Source organism: Mustelus asterias, unplaced genomic scaffold, assembly GCF_964213995.1.
Source record: "Mustelus asterias unplaced genomic scaffold, sMusAst1.hap1.1 HAP1_SCAFFOLD_2483, whole genome shotgun sequence".
Classification (NCBI taxonomy): Eukaryota; Metazoa; Chordata; class Chondrichthyes; order Carcharhiniformes; family Triakidae; genus Mustelus; species Mustelus asterias.
The window spans coordinates 8,823-33,473 of record NW_027592428.1 but is presented as its reverse complement, the minus strand read 5'-3'; the positions used below and the strand labels follow the sequence as shown (position 1 = coordinate 33,473).

At 53.0% G+C, this 24,651-nt stretch overlaps 1 protein-coding gene across 4 annotated transcripts; it reads right to left on the bottom strand.

The window, feature by feature from the left end:
* Positions 1–3,197: 3,197 nt before the first annotated feature.
* nfkbil1 (nuclear factor of kappa light polypeptide gene enhancer in B-cells inhibitor-like 1) lies at positions 3,198–23,841 on the bottom strand. 4 transcript variants are annotated; one of them, XM_078207589.1, is made up of 6 exons: positions 23,724–23,841; positions 23,503–23,619; positions 16,175–16,461; positions 8,926–9,041; positions 7,703–7,823; positions 3,198–4,304 (listed from the first exon to the last, which is right to left on the bottom strand). In XM_078207589.1, the coding sequence occupies exons 3-6, from the start codon at positions 16,443–16,445 to the stop codon at positions 3,724–3,726; spliced, it is 1,089 nt and encodes a 362-aa protein (XP_078063715.1). In that variant the 5' UTR covers positions 16,446–16,461; positions 23,503–23,619; positions 23,724–23,841; the 3' UTR covers positions 3,198–3,723. The 4 variants fall into 4 exon arrangements, with proteins under 4 accessions (XP_078063715.1, XP_078063714.1, XP_078063716.1 ...); XM_078207588.1 differs by lacking the exon at positions 23,503–23,619 and having other exon boundaries at positions 23,724–23,824; XM_078207590.1 differs by lacking the exons at positions 23,503–23,619; positions 23,724–23,841 and adding an exon at positions 23,218–23,418.
* Positions 23,842–24,651: the final 810 nt, after the last annotated feature.

Below are 24,651 nucleotides of genomic sequence, written 5' to 3'. Positions count from 1 at the left end.
CACTGAGGGCAGCTCTGAACCTTGGTGAGATTGTGACAGAGACTCCCACGATTCCTAACAGTACTGAGCTGTAAATCCAGCATCAATGCCAGGGGGGTCAGAGGGGGAGAGCTTCCTGGTCAACCATGTGATGGACAGGACAAGAAAACCCTTACCATCAGGATCCTGGCAGCAAAACAGATGTAAGGGTTAAGTCACCCCAGCAACTCGGTCTCTTTGGGGGCCATTAGCTGGATGGCCCTTCGGTCAGGCTGGGGTCATTGTTTAAAAATGAGGGGTCACCGATTTAAACCAGCGATGAGGACATGTTTTTTCTCTCCGAGGGTGGTGAGTTTCTGGAACTCTCTTCCTCAAAAGGCGGGTGGAAGCAGAGAGTTTGAATATTTTGTAAGGCAGAGCAAGAGAGATTCTTGATCAGCGGGGCAGGGGGGAAAGGTTATCGGGGGTCGGCAGAGTCCTTAAGGTCATTAGGCATAGGAGCAGAAGGCGGGCATTCGGCCCATCGACCCTGCTCCACCATTCGGCCCATCGACCCTGCTCCACCATTCGGCCCATCGACCCTGCTCCCCCATTCACCCCATCGACCCTGCTCCCCCATTCGGCCCATCGACCCTGCTCCCCCATTCAGCCCATCGACCCTGCTCCCCCATTCACCCCATCGACCCTGCTCCCCCATTCACCCCATCGACCCTGCTCCCCCATTCACCCCATCAACCCTGCTCCCCCATTCACCCCATCAACCCTGCTCCCCCATTCACCCCATCGACCCTGCTCCCCCATTCACCCCATCGACCCTGCTCCCCCATCGACCCTGCTCCCCCATTCACCCCATCGACCCTGCTCCGCCATTCACCCCCATCGACCCTGCTCCCCCATTCACCCCATCGACCCTGCTCCGCCATTCACCCCATCGACCCTGCTCCCCCATTCGGCCCATCGACCCTGCTCCCCCACCCATCGACCCTGCTCCACCATTCAGCCCATCGACCCTGCTCCACCATTCACCCCATCGACCCTGCTCCCCCATTCACCCCATCGACCCTGCTCCGCCATTCGGCCCATCGACCTGCTCCCCCATTCAGCCCATCGACCCTGCTCCGCCATTCACCCCATCGACCCTGCTCCCCCATTCACCCCATCGACCTTGCTCCCCCATTCAGCCCATCGACCCTGCTCCCCCATTCAGCCCATCGACCCTGCTCCCCCATTCAGCCCATCGACCCTGCTCCCCCATTCACCCCATCGACCCTGCTCCCCCATTCACCCCATCGACCCAGCTCCACCATTCACCCCATCGACCCTGCTCCCCCATTCACCCCATCGACCCTGCTCCCCCATTCACCCCATCGACCCTGCTCCCCCATTCACCCCATCGACCCTGCTCCCCCATTCACCCCATCGACCCTGCTCCCCCATTCACCCCATCGACCCTGCTCCCCCATTCGGCCCATCGACCCTGCTCCCCCATTCACCCCATCGACCCTGCTCCGCCATTCACCCCATCGACCCTGCTCCCCCATTCACCCCCATCGACCCTGCTCCCCCATTCACCCCATCGACCCTGCTCCGCCATTCACCCCCATCGATCCTGCTCCCCCATTCACCCCATCGACCCTGCTCCGCCATTCACCCCATCGACCCTGCTCCCCCATTCGGCCCATCGACCCTGCTCCCCCACCCATCGACCCTGCTCCACCATTCACCGCATCGACCCTGCTCCCCCATTCAGCCCATCGACCCTGCTCCCCCATTCACCCCATCGATCCTGCTCCGCCATTCGGCCCATCGACCCTGCTCCCCCACCCATCGACCCTGCTCCACCATTCACCCCATCGACCCTGCTCCCCCATTCACCCCATCGACCCTGCTCCGCCATTCGGCCCATCGACCCTGCTCCGCCATTCGGCCCATCGACCCTGCTCCGCCATTCACCCCATCGACCCTGCTCCCCCATTCACCCCATCGACCCTGCTCCCCCATTCACCCCATCGACCCTGCTCCCCCATTCACCCCATCGACCCTGCTCCCCCATTCACCCCATCGACCCTGCTCCCCCATTCAATGAGATTGTGACTGATCTGATGTGATAATCCTCAACTCCACTTTCCCGCCTTATCCCCGTACCCCTCGATTCCCTTACTGATTAACAATCTGTCTGTCTCAGCCTTGAACATACTCAGTGACCCGACCTCTACAGCCCTCTGCGGGAAAGAATTCCACAGATTCACTCCCCTCTGAGAGAAGAAATTCCTCCTCATCTCTGTCTTCAATGGGCGACCCCCTCACTCTGAGATGATGCTCTCTGGTCCCAGACTCTCCCACAGGGGGAAACAATCTCTCAGCATCGACCCTGTCAAACCCCCTGAGAATCCGATATGTCTCAATAAGGTCGCCTCACATTCTTCTAAACTCCAGTGAGTACAGGCCCAACCTACTCACCCTCTCCTCATAAGAAACTCCCTCCCTACCCGGGAACCTAGTGAACCTTCTCTGGACTGCCTCCAATGCCAGGATATCTTTCCTTAGATAAACGGACCAAAACTGTTCACACTATTCCAGGCCTGAAACATGGGAGAAATCTCCAGTTTGGGTGGCACAGTGATTAGCACTGCTGCCTCACAGCGCCAGGGACCCGGGTTCACTGCTGCCTCACAGTGCCAGGGACCCGGGTTCACTGCTGCCTCACAGCGCCAGGGACCCGGGTTCACTGCTGCCTCACAGTGCCAGGGACCCGGGTTCACTGCTGCCTCACAGCGCCAGGGACCCGGGTTCACTGCTGCCTCACAGCGCCAGGGACCCGGGTTCACTGCTGCCTCACAGTGCCAGGGACCCGGGTTCACTGCTGCCTCACAGCGCCAGGGACCCGGGTTCACTGCTGCCTCACAGTGCCAGGGACCCGGGTTCACTGCTGCCTCACAGTGCCAGGGACCCGGGTTCACTGCTGCCTCACAGCGCCAGGGACCCGGGTTCACTGCTGCCTCACAGCGCCAGGGACCCGGGTTCAATTCCGGCCTCGGGTCACTGCCTGTTTGGAGTCTGCACGTTCTCCCCGTGTCTGCGTGGGTTTGCTCCGGGTGCTTCAATAGACTGCCCTATTTTTATACTCCATTTCTCTTTGAAATAAAGGCCAACACTCCATCTGACTAACCTACGACCTTTGAGCGGAACTGGACAAGAGTTGAGCCAACAGCCAAATTCTGAGAAAGTAGTTTAATTTCACCGGACGGAGGACACAGGTTATAAACTCGCCCACGATCGATCGATGGGATGTAGCGCTAATCTCGGCCGATGGTGACAGTTGCTGCTCTTCCAGACGGGACGCTCCTGAACAAAGAGTTATGTGTCTCTGTCGCTCACAGCTCGCCTCCGGCCAGCCAAGCTTGCAATCCGCGTGCGCTGACAACTCGCGTCGCAGTCAGATTGGAACGGGAGACCCTGCGGATGCTGTGAAGACCCACACGCTCCCCTCCTGCCAGACCTCTGGACATCCCGTAGTGCATCGGAGCTGACAAAATAACTCTGAAAGGCTGCAAGTGCACAGCCGTTACACAGCAAGATCCCGTGAACAGGCGGCCAGGGGAGGCTGATGGGCGCGGTAGGCCGGAGGATTGAGAGTTGTCAATTCCCACCTGCTGCGAGTCCCTGACCCCATTCGGCACAAAGGCACAGGAAGATCCCACACCGCCACATCGGAGAGAGCACTTGGCGCAGGAAGTCGCGTGGTTAGCGGACACTTGTGGACAGTTTGTTTAGAGCCTGTGAGAGGGCAGTCACCGTGTCGAGGATTCTCTGCCGCTCAGTCTCGGCCAGGCGTTCCCCGCAGCGCTGGAGGAAGCGGTCAGGGTGCCAGACCACCTGTTGCTGCCGCAGGTATCTCCGATAGGCCGCCCGCTCTCCCTGCTCCACCCCGTGTAGGATCACTGCCACCATCTCCTCCACCGTGCCCCGGGGGGCGGGCCAGGGGATGTCCGCGTACGTCAGCCGGCCGTCGCTGGCGGCGGTGGAACCCCGGCCGAAGACCTCGGCGCAGCCCCGCTCGTAACGGCGCTTGCGGCTGCCCGCCACCTCCTGCCCCTTCCTCCCGGCCTGCTCCAGGTAGCGCTGGTGTTCCGCCTCCAGCCGCTCCTGGAACTCCCGCTGCTCCCGTTCCTTCCGCCGCTCCTCCTCCTCTGCTGCCTTCCTCGCCGCTCTCCCCCGGCGACTGGAGCCCGCCGCGCCAGCTCGCTTTGCTGCGTACTCCTTCGCCAGGCGGTCGGCCCAGTCGTCATACGTTTGCGGTTCAGGGTCGGGCAGGAGGTAATCCTCTGGATCCAACCGGAAGCAAAAAGAAACAGCAAATTAGTGGGATCCCATTAACTGGGAATCCAGCGGCCCTGGGCTAATGTACACGGTTCAAATAGGGCGGCACGGTGGTTAGCACTGCTGCCTCACAGCGCCAGGGACCCGGGTTCACTGCTGCCTCACAGCGCCAGGGACCCGGGTTCACTGCTGCCTCACAGCGCCAGGGACCCGGGTTCACTGCTGCCTCACAGCGCCAGGGACCCGGGTTCACTGCTCCCTCACAGCGCCAGGGACCCGGGTTCACTGCTGCCTCACAGCGCCAGGGACCCGGGTTCACTGCTGCCTCACAGCGCCAGGGACCCGGGTTCACTGCTGCCTCACAGCGCCAGGGACCCGGGTTCACTGCTGCCTCACAGCGCCAGGGACCCGGGTTCACTGCTCCCTCACAGTGCCAGGGACCCGGGTTCACTGCTGCCTCACAGCGCCAGGGACCCGGGTTCACTGCTGCCTCACAGCCCCAGGGACCCGGGTTCACTGCTGCCTCACAGCGCCAGGGACCCGGGTTCACTGCTGCCTCACAGCGCCAGGGACCCGGGTTCACTGCTGCCTCACAGCGCCAGGGACCCGGGTTCACTGCTGCCTCACAGCGCCAGGGACCCGGGTTCACTGCTGCCTCACAGCGCCAGGGACCCGGGTTCACTGCTGCCTCACAGCGCCAGGGACCCGGGTTCACTGCTGCCTCACAGCGCCAGGGACCCGGGTTCACTGCTGCCTCACAGCGCCAGGGACCCGGGTTCACTGCTGCCTCACAGCGCCAGGGACCCGGGTTCACTGCTGCCTCACAGCGCCAGGGACCCGGGTTCACTGCTGCCTCACAGCGCCAGGGACCCGGGTTCACTGCTGCCTCACAGCGCCAGGGACCCGGGTTCACTGCTGCCTCACAGCGCCAGGGACCCGGGTTCACTGCTGCCTCACAGCGCCAGGGACCCGGGTTCACTGCTGCCTCACAGCGCCAGGGACCCGGGTTCACTGCTGCCTCACAGCGCCAGGGACCCGGGTTCACTGCTGCCTCACAGTGCCAGGGACCCGGGTTCACTGCTGCCTCACAGCGCCAGGGACCCGGGTTCACTGCTGTCTCACAGCGCCAGGGACCCGGGTTCACTGCTCCCTCCCAGCGCCAGGGACCCGGGTTCACTGCTGCCTCACAGCGCCAGGGACCCGGGTTCACTGCTCCCTCCCAGCGCCAGGGACCCGGGTTCACTGCTGCCTCACAGCGCCAGGGACCCGGGTTCACTGCTGTCTCACAGCGCCAGGGACCCGGGTTCAATTCCCGGCTTGGGTCACTGTCTATGTGGAATCTGCACGTTCTCCCCGTGTCTGCGTGGGTTTCCTCCCACACTCCAAAAGATGTGCGGGTTAGGTGGACTGGCCATGCTAAATTGCCCCCGAGTGTCAGGGGGACTAGCTAGGGTAAATGCATGGGGTTATGGGGGATTGGGCCTGGGTGGGATTGTGGTCGCTGCAGACCCGATGGGCCAAATGGCCTCCTTCTGCACTGCAGGATTCTATGACTCCACCATGGCAGCCAGAGGAACTTCAATTCAGTTAATAAAATCTGGAAGATTTTTTTTAAAAGTTCATTAGTGTCACAAGTTGATCCCCCCCTCATCCTTCTAAACTCCATCAAGTACAGTCCCAGAGTCCTCAACTGCTCCTCCCTCTCCCACTGAGATATTTATTAGTGTCACAGGTAGGCTTACATTAACGCTGCAATGAAGTTACTGTGAAAATCCCCTAGTCACCACACTCTGGCACCTGTTCGGGTACACCGAGGGAGAATTTAGCACGGCCAATGCACCCTAACCAGCACGTCTTTCAGAGTGTGGGAGGAAACCGGAGCACCCGGAGGAAACCCACGCAGACACGGGGAGAACGAGCAGACTCCGCACAGACTGTGACCCAAGCCGGGAATCAAACCTGGCGCTGTGGGGCAGCAGTGCTAATCACTGTGCCACCGTGATAAAGCTCCTCTCAGTAACGGTGGTTGTCAGAAAAACCCATCTGGTTCACTAATGTGAAGGAAATCTGCTGTCCTTACCCGGTCTGGCCTACACGTGACTCCAGAGCCACAGCAATGTGGGTGACTCTTAACTGCGGACTGGCAGATTCAGCCCTCGGGCCGCGCATGGCTCTGTTCTGACAGAAGGGACTAATGGGGGAGGGGGCGGGTGGGGAGCAGTGACAGGAGGCTTCAGGGAGAGGAGTTCCCATGTGACGCTAAAGAACGCAAAGGGGATGAAGTGGTTTTGCTCTCTCCAGGAGTGAGCACGAGGGGCTGAATGGCCTCTCTGAGCTGTCTCAGTCCCAAGAAGCAAGCAAACAGAGATGGAACTGGGTGAGTATCACACAGTAACACCGGAACATTATCGAGCATCACCCCTACTGATAATAATCTCCAGGCACATTAATGGGGAAATGAGTCTGCTAACCCTTCACATTTTCCACACGCTAGGAGATCCCATGCAGCAACTCTGGCTCCGCACAGAAGGAAGTGGCTTACTTCCATCATTAATCTTAACCCAAGCAGCTCCATGGGGGGCTGGAGCCTCAGCAGAGGGATGTATCTCTCCACAGTGTGCAGACAGACAAACCGAGCGACTAAGCGGTGTCCTTTTCACCCGGGATTTCCAAAACATTTTGGATGGGATGTGTGAGCTGAGCTGGCCAATCGCTCGGCACAAGTTCCCCAGAAAACAACCAAAAATCAAGACAGAAAATTCCAGAAAGACTGAGCGGGTCAGGCAGCGCCCAGGGAGAGGAAATTCCCACTCGCCTTTTCCACTGACTCACCTGACCTCAAACCTTAACTCTGTTCCCCCTCAAGTCACCCTCTGTCTGTCTCTTCTCTCTCTCTCTCCCTCACTCTCTGCCCCGCTCTCTCTCTCTCTGCCCCGCTCTCTCTCTCTCTCTGCCCCGCTCTCTCTCTCTCTCTCTGCCCCGCTCTCTCTCTCTCTCTGCCCCGCTCTCTCTCTCTCTGCCCCGCTCTCTCTCTCTCTGCCCCGCTCTCTCTCCCTCTCTCTCTGCCCCGCTCTCTCTCCCTCTCTCTCTGCCCCGCTCTCTCTCTCTGCCCCGCTCTCTCTCTCTCTCTCTGCCCCGCTCTCTCTCCCTCTCTCTCTGCCCCGCTCTCTCTCTCTCTGCCCAGCTCTCTCTCTCTCTGCCCCGTGCTCTAAGGAGCGGGAAGCGATTCCTGGTCAGGTCGGTGATGGGAAGAAAGTTGGATCCTCTCCCATGGCTCCAAACTACAATACGGAGGTGACTGGGCCTCGCTGAGTGATCCGGAACACCCTGCAGACACACACCCGTCAATGCAGATCCCAGAGCGTGCACTCAACCCAGCTTACAGCCATTCCACCCTGCTCACCTTCATAGCGCCCACATTTCTGGTAGAATTCATCCTCACATTCTCCAAAGAGCTTGTGGTACCACTCCCTGTCAGCTTGGAGTTTCCCTGGCACCTCCTCCTCTGCTGCTGCTCCTGGGCTCTGCGATTGGTTCAAAACAAACCGTGAGTGAGATTCCTGAAATACATACAGCTCCCTCTGGGAATACCCAGGCTGGAGCTGGGTACAGCGCACATTTCTGCTCTGTGTGAATATCCAGGCTGGAGCTGGGGACAGCGCACATTTCTGCTCTGTGTGAATATCCAGGCTGGAGCTGGGGACAGCGCACATTTCTGCTGTGTGTGAATATCCAGGCTGGAGCTGGGGACAGCGCACATTTCTGCTCTGTGTGAATACCCAGGCTGGAGCCGGGGACAGCGCACATTTCTGCTCTGTGTGAATACCCAGGCTGGAGCTGGGGACAGCGCACATTTCTGCTCTGTAGGAATACCCAGGCTGGAGCTGACAAGGGCAGGTTCGCGCCACGCAAGTGCCAGGCAATGACCATCTCCAAGACCATCAACAAGAGAGGATCTAACCATCGCCCGTGACATTTCCATCACTGAATCGCCCACTCCTGGGGGTTACCATTGAGCAGAAACTGAACTGGACCCAGCCATATAAACACAGTGGCTACCAGAGTCATAGAGGCACAGAGGTTTACAGCATGAAATCAGGCCCTTCAGCCCAACTTGTCCATGCTGCTCCTTTCTTTTAACCACTAAGCTAGTCCCAATTGCCCGCATTTGGCCCATATCCCTCTATACCCATCTTACCCATGTAACTGTCTAAATGCTTTTGAAAAGACAAAATTGTACCAGCCTCTACTACTACCTCTGGCAGCTTGTTCCAGACACTCTCCACCCTGTGTGTGAAACAATTGCCCCTCTGGACACTTTTGTATCTCTCCCCTTTCACCTTAAACCTATGCCCTCTGGTTTTAGACTCACCTCCCTTTGGGGAAAGATATTGACTATCTAGCTGATCTGTGCCCCTCATTATGTTATAGACCTCTATAAGATCAGCCCTCAGCCCCCGAGAGCAGGTCAGAGGCTGGAATCCTGCGGAGAGTAACTCACCTCCTGACTCCCCAGGCTTGCTCCTGGACGCTGGAAATCCACACACTGGTTCAATGGTTAACAGGGGAAGGCCGCTGACAGAGAAAGGAGGCCAGGCAGGGATGGATTTCAGAAATTGTCCTTACCTGCTGCTGCTTTGTTATCGGTCTGAGCATGTCTCGTGGACTGACTCCTTCCCCATTGAGCACATCCATAGCAGCTGGACAACATTTCCTCAGAGGAACCACCAGATCCTCAAAGACTGCACAGAAACAGAGGGTGCACTGTTAGACATTGCAGCTCCTTGTTATCCTATCCGCAGCTCAGAGACAAGCACCGGTGCCTCCACACTGCGGCACAGTGACACAGTGATTAACACTGCTGCTTCACAGCGCCAGGGACCCGGGTTCACTGCTGCCTCACAGCGCCAGGGACCCGGGTTCACAGCTCCCTCACAGCGCCAGGGACCCGGGTTCACTGCTGCCTCACAGCGCCAGGGACCCGGGTTCACTGCTGCCTCACAGTGCCACGGACCCGGGTTCACTGCTGCCTCACAGTGCCAGGGACCCGGGTTCACTGCTGCCTCACAGTGCCAGGGACCCGGGTTCACTGCTGCCTCACAGCGCCAGGGACCCGGGTTCACTGCTGCCTCACAGCGCCAGGGACCCGGGTTCACTGCTGCCTCCCAGCGCCAGGGACCCGGGTTCACTGCTCCCTCACAGCGCCAGGGACCCGGGTTCACTGCTGCCTCACAGCGCCAGGGACCCGGGTTCACTGCTGCCTCACAGCGCCAGGGACCCGGGTTCACTGCTGCTTCACAGCGCCAGGGACCCGGGTTCACTGCTGCTTCACAGTGCCAGGGACCCAGGTTCACTGCTGCCTCACAGCGCCAGGGACCCGGGTTCACTGCTGCTTCACAGCGCCAGGGACCCGGGTTCACTGCTGCCTCACAGTGCCAGGGACCCAGATTCCATTCCCGGCTTGGGTCACTGTCTGTGTGGAGTTTGCACATTCTCCCCGTGTCTGCGTGGGTTTCCTCCGGGTGCTCCGGTTTCCTGCCACAATCTGAAAGACGTGCTGGTTAGATGTATTGACCCAAACAGGTGCCGGTGTGTGGTGACTCGGGGAATTTCATAGTAACTTCATTGCAGTGTTAATGTAAGCCTTATTTGTGACTAATAAATAAACGTTACACTGTGGGTTTAAGGCAGACAGGCTTCAGTATCAAGTGTAAACATTGCCATACCAAGGGTCTGTCACAGGCACTCCCTGCTGGGCCACACATTCAGGTGGATGGACAAGATCCTCAGCTAGTGTTTTAAAGAAGCCTGATACCAGGAATGTGACACTGACCCCAGCAGAAGTGAAAGGTACTCTGGAAATACCCTGTATCCAACCCTGTGCTGGAGCTTCACTCTGTATCCAACCCCGTGCTGCACCCAGTGCAGAGGGAGCTTTACTCTGTATCTAACCCCATGCTGTGCCTGACCTGGGAGTGTTTGATGGGGACAGTGTAGAGGGAGCTTTACTCTGTATCTAACCCCATGCTGTGCCTGACCTGGGAGTGTTTGATGGGGACAGTGGAGAGGGAGCTTTACTCTGTATCTAACCCTGTCCTGGGAGTGTTTGATGGGGACAGTGTGGAGGGAGCTTTACTCTGTATCGAACCCCGTGCTGTATCTGTCCTGGGAGTGTTTGATGGGGACAGTGTAGCGGGAGCTTCACTCTGTATCCAACCCCGTGCTGTACCTGTCCTGGGAGTGTTTGATGGGGCAGTGTAGAGGGAGCTTCACTCTGTATCTAACCCCGTGCTGTCCCTGCCCTGGGAGTGTTTGATGGGGACAGTGTAGAGGGAGCTTTACTCTGTATCCAACCCCGTGCTGCACCCAGTGCAGAGGGAGCTTTACTCTGTATCTAACTCCGTGCTGTACCTGTCCTGCGGGTGTTTGATGGGGACAGTGTAGAGGGAGCTTCACTCTGTATCTAACCCCGTGCTGTCCCTGTCCTGGGAGTGTTTGATGGGGACAGTGTAGAGGGAGCTTCACTCTGTATCTAACCCCGTGCTGTACCTGTCCTGGGAGTGTTTGATGGGGACAGTGTAGAGGGAGCTTCACTCTGTATCTAACTCCGTGCTGTACCTGTCCTGGGAGTGTTTGATGGGGACAGTGTAGAGGGAGCTTTACTCTTTGTGAGTGGAAAATCATGTCTCACAAATTTGATTGAGTTTTCTGAAGGGGTAACCAAGAAGGTAGATGAGGGCAGTGCAGTTGATGTTGTCTACATGGACTTTCGCAAGGCCTTTGATAAGGTACCGCATGGTAAGTTGTTGCATAAGGTTAAATATCACAGGATCCAGGGTGAGGTATCTCATTGGATACAAAATTGGCTTCTTGACAGAAGCCAGAGGGTGGTTGTAGAGAGTTGTTTATCAAACTGGAGGCCTGTGACCTGCGGTGTGCCTCAGGGATCAGTGCTCGGTCCACTGTTATTTGTCATTTATGTTAATGATTTGGATGAGAATAAAGTGGGCATGGTTAGTAAGTTTGCAGGTGACGCTAAGATTGGTGGCATAGTGGACAGTTATCTCCGATTGCAACGGGATCTTGATCAATTGGGCCAGTGGGCTGACGAATGGCAGATGGAGTTTAATTTAGACAAATGTGAGGTAATGCATTTTGGTAGATTGAACCAGGGCAGGACTTACTCAGTTAATGGTAGGGTGATGGGGAGAGGTATAGAACAAAGAGACCGAGGGGTACATGTTCATAGCTCCTTGAAAGTGCAGTCACAGGTGGACAGAGTGGTGAAGAAGGCATTTGGCATGCTTGGTTTCATCGGTCAGAACATTGAATACAGGAGTTGGGACGTCTTGTTGAAGTTGTACAAGACATTGGTAAGGCCACACTTGGAATACTGTGTACAGTTCTGGTCACCCTATTATAGAAAGGATATGATTAAACTAGAAAGAGTACAGAAAAGATTTACGAGGATGCGACCGAGACTTGATGGATTGAGTTATAAGGAGAGGCTGAATAGACTGGGACTTTTCTCTCTGGAGCGTAGGAGGCTGAGGGGTGATCATAAAATAATGAGGGGCACAGATCAGCTAGATAGTCAATATCTTTTCCCAAAGGTAGGGCAGTCTAAAACTAGAGGGCATAGGTTTAAGGTGAGAGGGGAGAGATACAAAAGTGTCCAGAGGGGCAATTTTTTCACACAGAGGGTGGTGAGTGTCTGGAACAAGTTGCCAGAGGTAGTAGTAGAGGCGGGTACAATTTTATCTTTTAAAAAGCATTTAGATAGTTACATGGGTATGATGGGTATAGAGGGATATGGGCCAAATGCGGGCAATTGGGATTAGCTTAGGGGTTTTAAAAAAAAGGCATGGAAAAGTTACTTAAGAGGAAAATCAGGAGGGCTAAAAGAAGACATGAGGTTGCTTTGGCAGACAGAGTGAAGGAAAATCCAAAGAGCTTCTATAGGTATGTTAGGAGCAAAAGGATAGTGAGGGATAAAATTGGTCCTCTTGAAGACCAGAGTGGTAGACTGTGTATGGAACCAAAAGAGATGGGGGAGATACTAAATGGGTTTTTTGCATCCGTATTTACTGAGGAAACGGGCATGGAGTCTACGGAAATAGGGCAAACAGGTAGGGAGGCCATGGAACCTTTACAGATTAAAGGGGAGGAGGTGCTCGCTGTCTTGAGGCAAATCAGAGTGGATAAATCCCCAGGACCAGACAGGGTATTCCCACGGACCTTGAGGGAAGCGAGGGTTGAACTTGCAGGGGCCCTGGCAGACATATTTAAAATGTCAGTATTCACGGGGGAGGTGCCGGATGATTGGAGGGTGGCTCATGTTGTTCCCTTGTTTAAAAAAGGTTCCAAAAGAAATCCGGGAAATTATAGGCCAGTAAGTTTGACGTCGGTGGTGGGCAAGTTATTGGAAGGTGTGATAAGGGATAGGATCGACAAATATTTGGATAGACAGGGACTTATTAGGGAGAGTCAACATGGCTTTGTGCGTGATAGGTCATGTTTGACCAATCTATTAGAGTTTTTCGAGGAGGTTACCAGGAAAGTGGATGAAGGGAAGGCGGTGGATGTTGTCTACCTGGATTTCAGCAAGGCCTTTGACAAGGTCCCTCATGGGAGGTTAGTTAGGAAGGTTCAGTCGCTAGGTATACGTGGGGAGGTAGTAAATTGGATTAGACACTGGCTCAATGGAAGAAGCCAGAGAGTGGTTGTGGAGGATTGCTTCTCTGAGTGGAGGCCTGTGACTAGTGGTGTGCCGCAGGGATCGGTGTTGGGTCCATTGTTGTTTGTCATCTATATTAATGATCTGGATGATAATGTGGTAAATTGGATCAGCAAGTTTGCTGATGATACAAAGATTGGAGGTGTAGTGGACAGTGAGGAAGGTTTTCAAAGCTTGCAGAGGGATTTGGACCAACTAGAAAAATGGGCTGAAAAATGGCAAATGGAATTTAACGCAGACAAGTGTGAGATATTGCACATTGGAAGGACAAACCAAAGTAGAACGTACAGGGTAAATGGTAGGACTCTGAAGAGTGCAGTTGAACAGAGGGATCTGGGTATACAGGTACAGAATTCCCTAAAAGTGACGTCACAGGTGGATAGGGTCGTAAAGAGTGTCTTTGGTACATTGGCCTTTATAAATCGGAGTATCAAGTATAAAAGTTGGAGTGTTATGGTAAGGTTATATAAGGCATTGGTGAGGCCGAATTTGGAGTATTGTGTACAGTTTTGGCCACCTAGTTACAGGAAGGATGTAAATAAGGTTGAAAGAGTGCAGAGAAGGTTCACAAGGATGTTGCCGGGACTTGAGAAGCTGAGTTACAGAGAGAGATTGAATAGGTTGGGACTTTATTCCCTGGAGCGTAGAAGATTGAGGGGAGATTTGATAGAGGTGTATAAGATTTTGATAGGTATAGATAGAGTGAATGCAAGCAGGCTTTTTCCGCTGAGGCTAGGGGAGAAAGAAAACAGAGGGCATGGGTTAAGGGTGAAAGGAGAAAAGTTTAAAGGGAATATTAGGGAGGGCTTCTTCACGCAGAGAGTGGTGGGAGTGTGGAATGAGCTGCCGGATAAAGTGGTAAATGCGGGGTCACTTTCAACATTTAAGAAAAACTTGGACGGGTTCATGGATGAGAGGGGTGTGGAGGGATACGGTCCAAGTGCAGGTCAGTGGGACTAGGCAAAAAATGGTTCGGCACAGACAGGAAGGGCCAAAAGGCCTGTTTCTGAGCTGTAATTTTCTATGGTTCTATGGTTCTTTTCTAAGTTGGGCCGAAGGGCCTGTTTCCATGCTGTAAACCTCTATGACTCTATATCTAACCCCGTGCTGTACCTGTCCTGGGAGTGTCTGATGGGGACAGTGTAGAGGGAGCTTTACTCTATCTAACCCCGTGCTGTTCCTGTCCTGGGAGTGTTTGATGGTGGACAGCGTAGAGGGAGCTTTACTCTGTACCTAATGCCGTGCTGTACCCGTCCTGGGAGTGTTTGATGGGGGACAGTGTAGAGGGAGCTTTACTCTGTATCTAACCCAGGCTGTACCCGTCCTGGGAGTGTTTGATGGGGGACAGTGTAGAAGGAGCTTTACTCTGTACCTAATGCCGTGCTGTACCTGTCCTGGGAGTGTTTGATGGGGGCCAGTGTCGAGGGAGCTTTACTCTGTATCTAACCCCGTGCTGTACCTGTCCTGGGAGTGTTTGATGGGGGACAGTGTAGAGGGAGCTTTACTCTGTACCTAATGCCGTGCTGTACCTGTCCTGGGAGTGTTTGATGGGGACAGTGTAGAGGGAGCTTTACTCTGTATCTAACCCCGTGCTGTCCCTGTCCTGGGAGTGTTTGATGGGGGACAGTGCAGAGGGAGCTTTACTCTGTATCTAACCCCGTGCTGTTCCTGTCCTGGGAGTGTTTGATGGGGGACAGTGCAGAGGGAGCTTTACTCTGTATCTAACCCAGGCTGTACCTGTCCTGGGAGTGTTTGATGGGGGACAGTGCAGAGGGAGCTTTACTCTGTATCTAACCCCTTGCTGTACCTGTCCTGGGAGTGTTTGTTGGGGACAGTGTAGAGGGAGCTTTACTCTGTATCTAACCCCATGCTGTACCTGTCCTGGGAGTGTTTGATGGGGACAGTGTAGAGGGAGCTTTACTCTGTATCTAACCCCGTGCTGTACCTGTCCTGGGAGTGTTTGATGGGGGACAGTGTGGTGGGAGCTTTACTCTGTATCTAACCCCGTGCTGTACCTGTCCTGGGAGTGTTTGATGGGGGACAGTGTAGAGGGAGCTTTACTCTGTATCTAACCCCGTGCTGTACCTGTCCTGGGGGTGTTTGATGGGGGACAGTGTAGAGGGAGCTTTACTCTGTACCTAACCCCGTGCTGTACCTGTCCTGGGAGTGTTTGATGGGGACAGTGTAGAGGGAGCTTTACTCTGTATCTAACCCCGTGCTGCCCCTGTCCTGGGAGTGTTTGATGGGGACAGTGCAGAGGGAGCTTTACTCTGTATCTAACCCCGTGTTGTACCTGTCCTGGGAGTGTTTGATGGGGACAGTGTAGAGGGAGCTTTACTCTGTATCTAACCCCGTGCTGTACCTGTCCTGGGAGTGTTTGATGGGGACAGTGTAGAGGGAGCTTTACTCTGTATCTAACCCCGTGCTGCCCCTGTCCTGGGAGTGTTTGATGGGGACAGTGCAGAGGGAGCTTTACTCTGTATCTAACCCCGTGTTGTACCTGTCCTGGGAGTGTTTGATGGGGACAGTGTAGAGGGAGCTTTACTCTGTATCTAACCCCGTGCTGTACCTGTCCTGGGAGTGTTTGATGGGGGACAGTGCAGAGGGAGCTTTACTCTGTATCTAACCCCGTGCTGTACCTGTCCTGGGAGTGTTTGATGGGGGACAGTGCAGAGGGAGCTTTACTCTGTATCTAACCCCGTGCTGTACCTGTCCTGGGAGTGTTTGATGGGGACAGTGTAGAGGGAGCTTTACTCTGTATCTAACCCCGTGCTGTCCCTGTCCTGGGAGTGTTTGATGGGGACAGTGCAGAGGGAGCTTTACTCTGTATCTAACCCCGTGTTGTACCTGTCCTGGGAGTGTTTGATGGGGACAGTGTAGAGGGAGCTTTACTCTGTATCTAACCCCGTGCTGTACCTGTCCTGGGAGTGTTTGATGGGGACAGTGTAGAGGGAGCTTTACTCTGTATCTAACCCCGTGCTGTACCTGTCCTGGGAGTGTTTGATGTGCTCAGTGCAGAGGGAACTGTGTCTAATTTGTGTGGTCACTGTCCTTGCTGTAATGTGGGCTGTGGGTGTCTGAAAGGGGAACGGTCCCATTTCAGTTCCCAGCCCTGTATCAGTGTGGACATCACATTACCTCTCAATCCTTTCCTCCGCGCCTCTCTGGCTGCCAGGTGCAGGGGGGTATTCCCCTTCTGGTCCTGGGAGGTGGGGTCAGCTCCGTGCCTGAGCAGCAGCCGGGCGGTGATGTGGTCTCTGCGCGCGCAGGCCACGTGCAGCGGAGTGCGGCCCCTCCGTCCAGCAAAGCTGACCGCCAGCCCGCGGTGCTTGCGGAGGTAGGACTTCAGTTTGCGCGCGCTGCCCTCCTCCACGTAACGCAGCAGCTTTTCCTGCTTCCGGGAAAGCATCGCGACGTGCAGAGACCTGTCACACAGAGAGAAAAAACACAGGGTAACCAGCCTTCAGCAAGGGTAACCAAGGGAGCGAGAACTGTCGATGGACAACTCGAGAGTGCGAGATGGTGACTTGATTTATTATTGTCACATGCATTGGGATACAGTGAAAAGTATTGTTTCTTACAGGCTATACAAACAAAGCATACCGTTCATAGAGAAGGAAAGGAGAGGGTGCAGAATGTAGTGTTACAGTCATAGCTAGGGTGTAGAGGAAGATCAACTGAATGCAAGGTAGGTCCATTCAAAAGTCTGACAGCAGCAGGGGAGAAGCTGTTCCTGAGTCGGTTGGGACGTAACCTCAGACTTTCATTCGTGGGACATGGACGTCGCTGGCTGGCCAGCATTTATTGCCCATCCCTAGTTGCCCGAGAGCAGTTGAGAGTCAGCCACATTGCCATCCTTACCCGGTCTGGAGTCACATGTAGGCCAGACTGGGTAAGGAGGACAGATTTCCTTCCCTTAAGGTCATTAGTGAACCAGACGAGTTTTCCCGACAATTGACAATAGGTTTCATGGTCACCAGTCGATTCTCAATTCCAGATATTTTTTATTGAATTCAAATTCCACCATCTGCCGTGGCGGGATTCGAACCCGGGCCCCTAGAACATTAGCTCAGTTTCTGGATAAATAGTCCAGCAATAATACCACCAGGCTCGCGCCTCCCCTCTAACCCCATTTCTGAATCATTTCCCTGAACTCTTTTGTGAATAATTTATATTCATCACAGCCTCAACGCTCGCTCCCTGACCAGTGGAAACAGCCTTTACTCGCGTGCTCCCTGAGAATGCAACATCATAAGACATGGGAGCAGAAGCAGGCCATTCGGCCCATCGAGTCTGCCTCCCATTCAATGAGATTGTAACTGATCTGATGTGATAATCCTCAACTCCCACTTTCCTGCCTCATCCCCATAACCCTCGATTCCCTTACTGATTAACAATCTGTCTGTCTCAGCCTTGAACATACTCAGTGACCCGACCTCTACAGCCCTCTGCGGGAAAGAATTCCACAGATTCACTCCCCTCTGAGAGAAGAAATTCCTCCTCATCTCTGTCTTCAATGGGCGACCCCCTCACTCTGAGATGATGCTCTCTGGTCCCAGACTCTCCCACAAGGGGAAACAACCTCTCAGCATCGACCCTGTCAAACCCCCTGAGAATCCGATATGTCTCAATAAGGTCGCCTCACATTCTTCTAAACTCCAGTGAGTACAGGCCCAACCTACTCACCCTCTCCTCATAAGAAACTCCCTCCCTACCCGGGATCGACCAAGTGAACCTTCCCTGGACTGCCTCCAATGCCAGTATCGCCACGCAATTTAAGTAAAACATCCTTTACAAAACAAGCATTCCTTGGTAAATAATAACTCTTTAATTAAATAGAAACTACAGACAGGTACCCAAGGATCAGATTTGGAGGAGGGAGCAGATCAGGAAACAATGGACTTTACTCAAAACCTGAAACTCATTTCCCTCCCTCATTCATCCAGGGGTGGGGGAGCCTTAACCTCCTGTCCCCAACTCACCCGATGCAACTGGGTGTCAAACCTTGCTTTCTAACACTCCTGTAAAACACCTTGAGACATTTTATCACGCCAAAGGTGCTATATAAATACAAGTTGTTGTTGTTATTACAATAATTAGATGCACGATGATGAAGTGGAAGTGGTCAAGAGCTTCGTGTTTTTAGGTGTCCAGATCACCAACAACCTGTCCTGGTTCCCCCCATGCCAACACTATAGTTAAGAAAGCCCACCAATGCCTCTACTTTCTCAGAAGACTAAGGAAATTCGGCATGTCAGCTACGACTCTCACAGATGCACCATAGAAAGCATTCTTTCTGGTTGTATCACAGCTTGGTATGGGCTCCTGCTCTGCCAAAGACCGCAAGGAACTACAAAAGGTCGTGAACGTAGCCCAATCCATCACGCAAACCAGCCTCCCATCCATTGACTCTGTCTACACTTCCCGCTGCCTCGGCAAAGCAGCCAGCATAATTAAGGACCCCACGCACCCCGGACATTCTCTCTTCCACCTTCTTCTAGGGAAAAAGACACAAAGTCTGAGGTCACGTATCAACCGACTCAAGAACAGCTTCTTCCCTGCTGTGTCAGACTTTTGAATGGACCTACCTCGCATTAAGTTGATCTTTCTCTACACCCTAGCTATGACTGTAACACTACATTCTGCACTCTCTCCTTTCCTTCTCCCCTATGTACTCTATGAACGGTATGCTTTGTCTGTATAGCGTGCAAGAAACAATACTTTTTACTGTATCCCAATATATGTGACAATAACAAATCAAAAAATCTACTTTTAAATGTATATAGTTTCACGTCAGTTAATATCAAATGTATAGTTGAAAATATTTAACATTTTACGTATAGTTGTATATATACATAGTTACGCACATATATATTTATATAAATATATTTTCTAGTTACAATAATTCTCGAACATATAGTTTAGTTTATTTATTAACTAGTAGGCTTACATTAACAGTGCAATGAGGTTGCTGTGAAAATCCCCTAATCGCCACACTCCAACCCCTGTTCGGGTTACACTGAGGGAGAATTTAGCACAGCCAAAGCACCCTAACCAGCATGTCGTTCCGACTGTGGGAGGAAACCGGAGCACCCAGAGGAAACCCACGCAGACATGGGGAGAATGTGCAACCGCCACACAGACAGTGACCCAAGGCCGGAATGGAACCCGGGTCCCTGGTGCTGTGAGGCAGCAGTGCTAACCACTGCGCCACTGTGTCGCCCACACAGATTCCATGATGTGTATATGTTATATGAAATTTCCTAAATGTGAATCTTGTAAGCATATTAAACTTGTTTCTGTATTGTACATGTCTTATAGAGGTGAAACATTTTCTGTATATCGAGCCACTTAAAGCTTAAATTGATTTTTAAAATGATCAGTTATTTTCTAAATAATAATATCATTAAGTGTGGATAGCCATTATTAGACAAACTATGGGATGAAGAGAGTAATCAGAGATTGATAGTAAGTGTTATGGATACTTCTCTCTGGGAGGGTGAAGGATTTCACAGTCGGAACACTGGTCCTCCTGTCAGAACAATCCGACTGCAACAAGCTCCCTCCCCTATTGTTCCCCCAGACAAATCAGCTAATCCTATTAGATTGGAAGGAGCACTCAAACCCCAGCTCACAATTCAAGGCCCTGGGGGAAGAGACACAACTTTCATTGGCTTTAGGGATGGAAAAAATTCACATACATGTAATTAAACATAGGAAATATTTAACAGAAGGTGTTACATAATATATGTGTGTGTGTGTGATTTATTCATTGTAAATCTTTCAACCACGATCATAGAATCCTTACAGTGCAGAAGGAGGCCATTCAGCCCATCAAGCCCACACCGACAAGAATCTCACCCACACCGTAACCCACATATTTACCCGGCTGATCCCCTGACACTAAGTGACAATTTAGCATGGCCAATCCACCTAACCTGCACATCTTTGGAGTGTGGGAGGAAACCGGAGCACCCGGGTAGACTGTTTGGGACTGAGAGGAGGTGAAAAGAAATTCCTCCTCATCTCTGTCTTCAATGGGCGACCTCCTTACTCTGAGATTCAGGGTGGCACGGTGGTTAGCGCTGCTGCCTCACAGCGCCAGGGACCCAGATTCCATTCCCGGCTTGGGTCACTGTCTGTGTGGAGTTTGCACATTCTTCCCGTGTCTGCGTGGGTTTCCTCCGGGTGCTCCAGTTTCCTCCCAGAGTCCAAAGGATGTGCTGGTTAGGTTCATTGGCCATGCTAAGTTCTCCCTCAGTGTACCCAAACAGGCACCAGAGTGTGGCGACTAGGGGATTTTCACAGTAGCTTAATTGCAGCGTTAATGTAAGCCTACTTGTGACACGAAGAAATAAATAAACTTTCAACTTTAAATGCCCTCTGGTCCCAGACTCTCCCACAGGGGGAAACAACCTCTCAGCATCGACCCTGTCAAACCCCCTGAGAATCCAATATGTCTCAATAAGGTCGCCTCACATTCTTCTAAACTCCAGTGAGTACAGACCCAACCTACTCACCCTCTCCTCATAAGAAACTCCCTCCCTACCCGGGAACCTAGTGAACCTTCTCTGGACTGCCTCCAATGCCAGGATATCTTTCCTTCGATAAGGGGATCCAAACTGTTCCCAGTAATCCAGGTGTGGTCTAACTTGTGCCTTGTATAGTTTTAGCAAGACATCCCCATGTTTATAATCCATTCCATTTGAAATAAAGGCCAGCATTCCATTTCTCTTCCCTACTACCGGCTGAACTTGTAGTCCAGCTTTTTGTGATCTATGCAGGAGGGCCCCCAAATCCCCCAGTGCTGCAGCTTTCTGCAGCCTTTCCCCATTTCAATCATATTCAGCTCCTTTATTCTTCCTGCCAAAGTGCCAAACTTCACATTTCCCTGCATTTGCCCACACTGTCCGTATCCCTCTGTTACCCTTTGTCTCAGCTTCACCATTTGCCTTCCCACCGATTTTTGTGACATCTGCAAACTTGGCAATAGTACATTCACTTCCCTCGTCCAAATCATTTATATTGCAAATAATTATGGCCCCAGCACTAATCCTTGTGGCGCTCCTCCAGTTACAGGTTGCCATCCTGAAAATGCCCCTCTTACCCCAACTCTGTCTTCTGCTATCCATGCTAATATACACCCCTCAACATCAAGAAGCCTCTTGTGCAGTACCTAATCAAACTGGAAACCCAGGTATATTACATCGACTGGTTCCCCTTTATCTATCCTGCTCATTACCAGCTCAAAAAATTCTGATAAATTTCTCAGGCATGAATTCCCCTTCACAAAGCCTTGCTGACTCTGTTTGATTACATTATGTATTTCTGAAGCTCTGCTATTACATCCCTTATAATGGACTCTCACATTTTCCCACTGACAGATGTTAAGCTAACTGGACTATAGTTACCTGTTTTTTATCTCCCTCCCTTTTTGAATAAGACTGTTACATTGGCAGTTTTCCAATCATCTGGGACTTTTCTAGAATTTAAGGATTTGTGGAAGATTACTCCCAGTACATCCACTATCCTTGTAGCTACTGCCTTTAATATCCTGGGGTGCAACCCATCAGGTCCAGGGGATTTATTGGCCTTTTGCCCATTAGTTTCCCTCGTACTTTTTCTCCAGTATCTATTTCCTCCCTCTATTGGACTTCTCAGCTATCTCAGAACCTATCAAACCACAATGGAAGCAAGTCTTCCTTGATCACGGGGGGAAGTGGTTTGTCGCAGTAACATCACTGGGCCAGTAATCTAGAAGCCCGGCACAGTGGTTAGCACTGCTACCTCACAGCGCCAGGGACCCAAGTTTGATTTCCGGCTCTGGTCACTATCCGTGTGGAGTTTGCATGTTCTCCCCGTGTCTGCGTGGGTTTCCTCCGGGTGCTTCGGTTTCCTCCCACAGTCCGAAAAAAATGCTGATTAGGTGCACTGACCATGCTAAATTCTCCCTCAGTGTACCCGAACAGGTGTCAGAGTATGGTGACTAGGGGATTTTCACAGTAACTTAATTGCAGTGTTAATGTAAGCCGACTTGTGACACTAATAAAAACAAACTTAAAACATATCCCTCGATCCCTTTCGCCCCAAGAGCTATATCTAATTTCTTCTCGAAATCACACAACGTTTTGGCCTCAACTACTTTCTTATTCTCAAACTATGAGTCTCCCCCACCTTGGGACTAGGTTAAGGTGGATTAGCCGTGGTAAGTGCGCAGGGTCATGACGGGAGTAGTGGGACACTCTTTCAGAGAGTGGGTGCTGACTCAGAGAATCATAGAATCCTACTGTGCAGAAGGAGGCCATTTGGCCCATATCGGGTCTGCATCAACCACAATTCCACCCAGGCCCCATAGCCCCGTGCATTTACCTAGCTAGTCCCCCCGACACTAAGGAGCAATTTAGCACGACCAATCCACCTAACCCACACATCTTTGGACTGTGGGAGGAACACAGTAAGAGTTTTAACAACACCAGGTTAAAGTCCAACAGGTTTATTTGGTAGCCAAATAAACCTGTTGGACTTTAACCTGGTGTTGTTAAAACTCTTACTATGTTTACCCCAGTCCAACGCCGGCATCTCCACATCATGACTACTGTGGGAGGAAACCCATGCAGACACGGGGAGAAGGTGCAGACTCCGCACAGACAGTGACCCGAGGCCGGAATTGAACCCGGGTCCCTGGCGCTGTGAGGCAGCAGTGCTAACCCACTGTGCCGCCGTGACTCAATGGACTGAATGGCCTCTTTCAGCAAGGTGGGTGTCCAGCGAGGACGGGATCAGGTCACCGAGCTGGATGGTCAGCCACCATTGCAGTGAATGGTGGAGCAGCCTCCAAAAGGGGACAACCCCTCCTGTGACAACAACGACTGAGCATGCGCACCAAAGCGTTGGCAGTGGGAGGCCCGAGGCTTTGTTTGGCCGTTGCTGGGGGGGGGGGGGGCGCGGTTGCGAAGGGTGGGGGAGTACGTCACCTCCGCCGGAAGTGGGGCCTGGTCGGAGTGGGGGAAGCCTGAGGGCGCCGAGCCGGCGGGGGGAGGAGGGGAGAGAAAAAAAACCCGAGGAGAATCCGGGGCATCGCGGACCCTCGTCGCCGGTTTACCACAGAGAGAGACCCCGACACACCAACTAACCTCTCTCCACATATAATATATATATAAAAAACCAGCGACTCTCCTGACCGGTAAATCTTTTACAAATCTTTAAAAAATTTTCTTCTCCCAAATGTCGCCACCGACCCTCGAATGGAAAATGATTTAAATCGGCGAGCGGCCTTAGCTAAAGAAGGTAGAAAAAAAACCGAAACGCCTTTCGTGAGGGGGAAGGGGGCGAGAGAGAAAAAAATAAAGCGCGATGAGGGCGATTTTTTTTTCCTCGGGGCCAGCGAAGCCTGTCCGACTAGGCCGCGTTGCTATGGGAGGGAGGGGGCGGGGTCAGCACGAGTCCCGCCCCCTCTCCCCACTCACCAGTCGGAAGCCGCGGCTGGAGGGGGTGCCGGGCGCTGATTGGCTGCTGTCACTGTCAATCAGGTCCTCCAGTGGTCGCTGTCAATCAAACCCACAACTTCCGGTGGCCCTGTTGATCTGTGAGAAGATCGATTTTTTTTTTAAACATAAAACGTCCCCGACGCTTTTTATCGGAAAGGGAGCTGGGGCTTAATTTGACAATCTTACGCTTTAAGACATACCAGTCGATCTATTCGAATCGGCAGCCGCTGTTGTCGGTCACCGACGGTTGGAACGGGCCGCCGGAAGTTCCCCCTGCGGGGCACGACGGGAGTTGTAGTCCGCCTGCTGGCGGCGCCGCCGGAACTAGCGCTCCCTCCCGCGGTGCTCGACGGGTGATGTGGTCCGCCAGTGAACGGCGCTGAACTACAGATCCCGACGTGCCCCGGGCCGGCCGCAGCCCCCCGCGCAGGCGCACTGCGCGCAGTGTTGCCATCTCTTGTTTGTTGCAAAGGTGAGAGGGGCACGTTTTTGGGTGCTGCTGTCGCCTGGTTGTAAGGGGGCTGCAAACCTTCCCCCACAAATTAACCAGGGCACCCGCCTGTGAATGCAAAGACCAAATCTGGCTGTGCAGAGGTCGTTTGGAATCCCTTGCCCTGATTTGATTTCTCAGGTATGGCTCCTAACTTCTCTCCCGCCATTTGACCTGGCTCCAGTCCATTGCACCTCTTCTCTTTCCCCTTTTAGAGGATGGTTTTGCAGATCCTTCCAGTCGAGGCAAAAGCTCTGCCACAATCCCTTTGTTCACATGTGTTCCATGTGCTTACTCTGAGAAGGGAACCTGTCATTCATTTGCATTCTGAGCCCAGGGTTGCAGAGGTGTCAGGAGCAGAGGTTGTAATCTCTCGGTTTGCATTCAGGTCTGGTACGGTTTGATGAATCTCCCCCCCCCCCCGGCCTCATTAGCTATTTGGAAGTCTTGCTGTAATAATAATTGGCTCGAGGTAGTTGGTTAATTTCTGTGAGTCACAAGGATTACTTTTCATTGCTGCCTGTTTAGTTTATTCATTCGTGGAGGAATGGTAGATGTTTTGCTCTGCAGTTGTGTGTTTTATTGTGTTACTGGAATCACAAAGTAATATTTAACTGTTACATGGGAGTAGAGGTCTC